Consider the following 7,319-nt stretch of genomic DNA (forward strand, 5'->3'; position numbering starts at 1 on the left):
CTGGAATCTCCCTTGCTGCACGTGTGGCTCTAGGTTCTTTCCACAACTGTCCTACCTGCCTTTCCCTTCTGGGGCACAGACGAGGACGTCTGGGGCAGAGTTTTATTTGGCTAGGGTGGGGCCAGCAGGAGTGGGCCTCGTCCAGAGGGTGGAGGCAAGTGGAGCTGGGTTTGGAGGTCGAGATGGACGGGTTCTTCTAGTGGGCAGGGCCCTTCCTCTAGTTCAAGTCCAGGTCAGCGCTACTCTGAATGTTGGTGTGGTAGGCGGTGTCTGGGCTGCTGTTGCCCCGAGAGGCTCTTCCCTGCAGCGCCCGCAGCCACCGCTGGACAGCCGCCCTCCAGGGGGCTGTGTAGCGCTGGTCACCCAGCCCCATGGCAACAGGCACAGCCGCTGCACTGGCACTGCCCAGTGAGATGAGGGACAGCAGAGTTCCCGGCCCCACAGGTGGGCGCTGCTCATAGGCCAGGACCGAGAGGAGCAGGGTGGCCACGTAGGGGCCCCAGCACAGTCCAAAGAGCAGCGTGGCCCCAGCCTGCGCCTTCGCCTGCCTCCAGGTGAGGCTCCGGGCCAGGGCCGAGGGTTCCTCTCGGAACACTGCCCGTTCCAGCCGGCGAATGTCCCGCAACTGGCTGTGAGCGGCTGCCAACACCCGGGCAGAGAGCACAGCGGCAGCAACCACGGCGGGCAGCAGGAGCCCGTAGACTTCGAGGTAGAGGTAGGGGGCTGGGAAGACAGCCTGGGAGCTGCAGTTGGTGTCAGGGGCCCAGTGGTTCCACCCCAGAGCAGGCAGGCTGGCAAAGAGGAAGGGGCCAGCCCAGGTGAGGAGCAGGGCCAGCTGCGTGCTCCCGCGGGCCCGCAGGGGCCTCAGCACCGTCATGTAGCGTTCCCCGTGCACCAGCAGGAGGTTGGCCAGCAGGGACAGGAAGGAGAAGTTGGGAGCCAGGTAGAGCAGGAGGCAGGACCAGTAGCCCCGGAGGCTCTGGTTCCACAGCCCTGGCAGTGAAGGCAGCGACAGCCCTGTGAGCAGCCCGGCCAGCAGCAGGCTCAGGAAGAAGCAGCCAGCGGGTGGGCTGCGCAGGCGGCGGTCGCTGGCGATGCCCAGGGCCAGGAGCAGGTTGGCAGCGACAATGAGACTGGCCAGGGCCAGGGAGAGCCCCAAGGCCTCCGCAGGGATGGTGCTGTTGGGTGTCATCTCGGACCTTGGGAGTGGGGAGGCCTGGAGCTGCAGCCAGCATGCCTGAAGGGAAAAAGGGGTGCCCAGGGTTAGGGGAGCGGGCTGCACTTAGTCCTGAGGTTGCAGACCAGTGGGCTGCGGACCAGATCCTGTTTGCCACACGTGGCTTTTTTCTCAACTAATTTTCCTAAAACAATTTTTCTAAAAATTCAGGGTTTTGCTTCTCTCAACTCAGGCAATATGCTGTGTTCTGCATGGTAGTGGCCATCTGGAGCTGAATGAGCTGCCTGCAAGTTCCCCACTTTTTCTGCCAGGCCCCCTTCACTCGTTCCTGCTATCTGTCTGGCCTGCTCGGGGTGGCTGCTTAGGCCTCCGCTGACTGGAAGACGGAACCCACCTAACCCCAAAGCATCTTGTCCATCCCTCACTCTGCCTGACCTGGCCTTGGAATTGGCCAGGGCAGGGGCCAGCTGGCCGGCCAGGGGCCAGGGCTGGTGCAGCCTCCGGGGAGGTGAAGGTCCTGTCCTCAGGTGCTCGTGGCCCAGCTGGCACCAGCGCATTATGAGATGACCAGCTGCTAACTGGGGTTAGAGAGGAGGCCCCGGCAATGGGTGGCAAGTGGGGTGCCTTGTCCCCCACACCCATCCGCCCTTGATGCTGGTTCCAGTTCAGTGAGCAACCTCCGGTTAGGACTTCCAGACCATAAACTTGACTCATCCGTACCACAATAGCAACAGGGTCCTTCCTGGGAACTGTGAGTGGGGAGAGGAATTGCTGGAGGGAGGGTTGGCCACCAACGTGGAGATGCCTGGGCAAAGAGAGGGCACCCTCCGCCCTCCACACCTTGGGGCTGAATGGAGCGAGAAGAGAAGAGGGCAGTCATGGGCAGGGTCTGGCTTCCCGGCTCTGATGGGCCCCTCCCTTCCCTTGGCCTCCTCCTGACCTCTCTCAGTCCTCAGGCACTGGCCCACTGCCGCATCATGGCGAAGGGGGAGGGGTCCTGGGCCGGTGGGAACTACTGCTTCTGTCAACAGGGAAGCAGCTGCTGTTGCTAGGATTACAGTCGATAAGGAAAGGGTTCCTGCCTGCCCCTCCCCCAGGTCAGAGGCTCGGAGGTGCAGGCCATCACCCAGGAGTGCTGCCCCTCCAGCCCCACCGCCCCTCAGGACCCCAAGTCTGGTCATCTAGCTGCTGTACCTCTTTCCTTCCCCTCAGCCCCCGTTTCCTGTTCCTCAATCTCCCCCAGTACACCCCACTAGGGAGGTCTTTCCCTCAACAACAGCCCTCCAGTTTCTGTTCCTCTTTGTCCCCCACCAGCTTCATTAAACCCCGGCAAGACTTCAGGGTCTTTCAAGCCAGGATCCCAGGCTGGAGCATCCGGTCCTCCCCTGGGGTAAGTCCTTCCCACCCAGCCTCCACCAGAGGAACAAGAAGGGCCAGATTAGGCCCCGGAGATGACGTCCCAGGGTCCCTAGGTCCCAGGGCTGTGCTGGCTGTGTGACCTGCACTCCCTGGGGGTGCTGAGGGCGCACATGGTCCCTTCCGAATCTAGGGCTGAGCTGTGTCCTGGGGTTGGTGTCAGAATACTCACATGGCTGTGGGGACAGGTGTTGCTTGCCCAGCCTGGGCTTCCTGTGCGTGTCAGACTGTTGCCACAGTCAGTCCCGAGGGGCTTCCGACCATATCTGCTGTCCAGGCCAGCGAGAGCATGGTGTCTCCACTCCTCAGGGACAGCGGGGCTCAGCTCCCAGGCTCTGCCCCGCCTGGGCTCCCCAGAGGGATGAAGGAGGCCTGGCTCCGCCTCCAGGGGCCGGACCTGACACACCCTGAGCTGCTGCGGCCACAGCCTTCCCCCCTGCAGTGCCTGTTATCTGCCCTCCCAGTCATCCACTGCAGAGTAGATCGCCACCTGGGCGGTGGCTCCCTTACCTGGGTCACCCGGCCTACCTGTCCCCCCACAAGCTTGAGACTCTCTTGCCTGCTGCCTAACTAATCTGAGGAATACATCCCAGTTAATGAATAATAATAATTGAGTCTGCCCCCCGCCCCCAACACATTTCTGTGTTGGCCCTAGAGTGGCCAGTGGACAGCACACTCAGCCCTCTGATTCTACTGCAGACTCTAGGGTAGTGTATGGCAATGGAGGCTGTGGGGGGAAGCTCGGGGCCGGAAGATCTCAGTGTCCTATCTTACCACTGGGTGGGCCTTTCAGCCAGCCTGTATCTTCCGGGCTCTGAGTCACCTCACCCTTTCTTCAACGGCTGTGTTATATTCTGGGTTGTGAGTGACATGAGGGGGTTGGGGAGTGAGTGGTGGTAACTCTGGGGGGTGTTACATCTGGAACTCAATTAGGCAAATTACTACCGTTCTCTTGCCTTTGTTTCCTCTTTACTGTACTCACCTATGAGGGGACAGAATGATGTGATGTGTGCTAAGGCTGAGGTGGGCTGGCCTATGTGCACTCAGGGAAATACTGCTAATATGAGGACTTCTGCCCTACTCTGCCTCCAGCCTGGGACTGTGCAGACAGGCAGATGGAAGGCCTACAAGGAGCAAGGGGATGGATGACACGGGAGCAGAAAACAGCGTGCGAGAGGAAGGGCGGGTTCAAGGCCAGGAAGCTAAGATACGAGGGGCCATGAATCCGTTGTTTCAAGTGCGGCTTTGGGGGTGAAGGAGAGAAGTCCAGTTACACTTCCTGGAACCTTGTGATGCAGGGTGCAGGCTGAAATCGCGGCACAACTCTGGAGGCAAGATAAGGAAAACCTCCCTTGCTCAAGAATACAAGGAGACAGGGGAAAGGCCCTTCTGTGCTCTCTGGGGGAGACCTAGGCCCAAGGAGCTAGAGGCCTGGGGGGGTCTAGCTGTCAACACTGCAAAGGAGTCAGGGGCCCTGGAGAGGCAGGATTTTTGGGAAGCAAGAGGTGGGAAGAGGCAAACCTCTAGCTCAAGCTCATACTGAAGGGAGCTGGAGGGCAGGAGGACATCGGGTTCTAGGAGACAGCCCTCACCCCACCCATTTGGTCCAGCACCAGTCAGAGGCTCTGGGAGAGTTCAGCCCAGAGTCTGAAGAGTGGGTATGGGGGCCCTCAGATACCAGAGTGCCAGGAATAAACAGACCTTCTGTTCCCAGCCCTGGCCTCCCTGTGCATCCAGGATGTCTGTGTTTCTTCTTTGCTGCTCTGTCTAAACACTGTGTGTGGGATGACTAGTGAAGGGGGACAGCTTTGGGGAGGGAGCCAGGGAGCCTGGGTTCTGTCCTCCACTGAGTACTGTCTCTCACTGAATTACCCAGTTCCTCTGTTCCACTGTCATCCCTGGAGGCTCTGGTGCAGGTTTACAGGTGCTTCATCCTGTAGACTCTGCAGGCCCCAGACCCCTTCCTTTCCTCAGCAAGACCTGTGTCTGGGTATCTGACATGGGTGCTGGCAGGGGAGCCTGGGTCTCCTTCTGCCTTTCCCTATTCCTTAGTTTCTTGCTGCTGCCCTAGGTCTCCTGGACTGGTGGGTGTGGTATTCAAGGCCTGGCCTGGGGTGGGGGTGGTAGTGGTACTGACTGAATGGGCAGTGGCAACGGGCATTGGGCCTTTGGAACCCACTGGCCTTCTTGAGCCTCTGCTCAACTCTCTTCACTCCCTACAGATAGAAACAGATGAGCCCTTGGGAGCCTCTTAGGGCTCTGGTAGGATCCTAAGACTGCCAGGATCCTGGCTTCAGGAAGCCTTAAATCACTTCCAGGACAGAAGAAACTCTGGTTCCTTGTCAGGGCCATTCTCCAGGTCTGCAAAGGCCTTCTGGGTGGGACGCTAGGAGCAACATTGTAGTATTCTAACAATTCCAGAAGGGGGCAGCATTAGTACAGTTTAGTACAGGTCTCTGTAGCGGTTAGGACAAAGCCACAGGTCAAAGGGAACTGAAATGGTAAAACCAATACCAGCCCCGTGAGAGCTGGGCAGCAGCTAGCTGGTGCCACCTCATTTCCTACTCTCAACTTCCTGCCCTCCTGCTGCATGATTTCCTCTCCTGCTCCTAACTGGCGGTTCCCACTTTACTCAGACGTGGGGATTCCACCAACACTCACTCATTCCCTGCTGCAGTTTATGTGACACCTAGAGAAAACTACCAACTCTTTGTGAGGACCTGGAAAGCCCCAAGAAGTTTCCCCAACAGACATGTCACTTCTGATGCCCGTGTGTACAGAGGAGGAACTAAGGTGTGTAGAATGGCATTATCAATGACAAACGCAGGCACTGTGAGGCTTACAATAAACACTTACCTGCTCCCCTGTCCTTCTAAAAGATACGGTGTGCTCTACCCAGCTAGGCTTAGATTAAGAATTCTGCTCACACAGCTATTAAGGGTGCAAACTTGTCTTAAGAAGAATGACCCCTTGGGGCCCTCCCTGGTGGTGCAGCACTAAGAAGCTCAAGCCACTTCTGCATGAGTTCGATCCCCGCCCCGGAGCTGACCCACATGGCGCGGCAGACCTCTCCTGACCTGCCCGCTGCTCCCTCAGCAGTGTACTTCATCAGTTGGCCTGGTCTGCTCCCACAGGTGGATCCTCTCACCACCCCTGCACCTCTGGCCTGTGCCCCAGTTCTGTATGCACAAATAAACCTTTAAAAAAAATACTGACCCCCACCACTTCCATAGCTCACAGCCAAGGCCACCTACTGCTCCCATGAGGCCCCTCTGGGCAGGGGAGCCAATAATGCCACTGTTAGCACCCATGGCGAGACCTCCCTTCTCCCACAAGCCAGCCTTGGCTGAAGTAACAGTGGATCTTGCCCCCACAGGGAGGGCAGGGTCTTTGAGAGTTGTGACCGCACCAAATGAGTTCTGGAAGCAGATGAGAAATGGGCAAGCCTAGCGAGGGCTTCTCAGCAGCGTGGACTTTTTTATGCCAACAAATAACTTCAGAATTAGGTTACTTCTTTCAAGATTTATAGCTGTAAAAAAAATATCTAGTGGGCCCTCCCTGGTGGCCATGGGGTTAAACCAAGCGCAGCACTATGAAGCTCTCCTCAGCCACTACAGCCTGAGTTAGATCCCCCGAGGTGACCACAGGGCGCAGCAGACCTCTCCTGACCTGCCCGGGGCTCCCTCGGCAGTGTGCTTCACTTAATCTGCCTGTTCTGCTCCCTACTTCTCTGGTGAATCATCTCACCCCCTGCACCTTTGGTCTGTAACCCAGTTTTTGTGTGAATACATACATACATCTTAAAAAAAAAAAATCAAAATGACTTAGTTCTCTTAAGCAACCTTTGGCCTTGCCATTTATAGCATTTTTCAGAAATCTTACTCCCCACTATTGACAAGAGTACTGCGAGTTCCAACTTGCTGTGTCCTAAAGTCAACAAGAAAAGCAAAAACTTGTAGTCAAAATTACCCTTGAAAACCCCTTCAATTTTTCATAGGGTACAGAATACGTATGTCATCAGTTCTTAATGTATCTAGTTTAGCTAGATTTTCCACTTGCCAGGGGGAGGGGACAGGTTATCGGGGTGATGAGGGTAGATGTGGTGTGGTGACTCCCCCTACCAGAGGCCATGGGGTGAGTGCATCCGGGGCCCAGCACTCTATTGAGGGGATAGGCACGTGACTGCATCCTCATCTAAGAGCCTGGTGAAGTGAAGTCACATGAAGTCTGGATGACCAAGTGACATATAGCTTTCAAACACCTTGACTGACCCGCACACAGAAGCTAAAAAAGTCTTACAATCCAGTCAAGATGAGTACACGTAACCAGAACACTCCAGAATCAGTCCTTGCCCTAACAAGTGTGAATGCGCTTGACGATGCAGACTTTACTACCCCATTTGTAAAAAATGCTGATAACACCCCTTATCCTCGACTGGGGAGGGGGTCCACACTACGGGGTGCATTTTGGGAAATGTCAGACATTCTCCATGATGTAAGAGTAAGCCAGAAACACTTTAACATGCCTGTCACCAGCCTGGGCTTCTTGGTCTAGCAACTGAGCTTTACCATAAGCATGCCCACGTTCCCCCAAACACCGAGCAAGAGCTGCCAGCTAAACCCTTAAGGGCAGGCTCCTGACCTAGGGTTTTCTGGCTCAGGTCTGCATGGACAGAGGCAAGGTTGTCTCTTCTCTTCTCTCTTTTGGACTCCAATCCAGAAACCCA

General features: G+C 56.6%; 1 protein-coding gene across 1 annotated transcript; it reads right to left on the bottom strand.

Annotated features, from left to right (window-relative positions):
- Positions 1–217: 217 nt before the first annotated feature.
- On the bottom strand, positions 218–2,821 carry GPBAR1 (G protein-coupled bile acid receptor 1). The gene is made up of 2 exons (XM_004674303.2): positions 2,766–2,821; positions 218–1,237 (listed from the first exon to the last, which is right to left on the bottom strand). Exon 2 carries the CDS (start codon positions 1,190–1,192, stop codon positions 218–220), a length of 975 nt encoding a protein of 324 aa, XP_004674360.1. The 5' UTR covers positions 1,193–1,237; positions 2,766–2,821.
- Positions 2,822–7,319: the final 4,498 nt, after the last annotated feature.

This window comes from Condylura cristata, unplaced genomic scaffold (assembly GCF_000260355.1).
Source record: "Condylura cristata isolate star-nosed mole 26May11 unplaced genomic scaffold, ConCri1.0 scaffold00002, whole genome shotgun sequence".
Taxonomy (NCBI): Eukaryota; Metazoa; Chordata; class Mammalia; order Eulipotyphla; family Talpidae; genus Condylura; species Condylura cristata.

What these genes read in the sequence shown, in the direction of transcription:
- GPBAR1 (XM_004674303.2), bottom strand. Translation starts at nt 1,192, where the DNA reads ATGACACCCAACAGCACCATCCCTGCGGAGGCCTTGGGGCTCTCCCTG.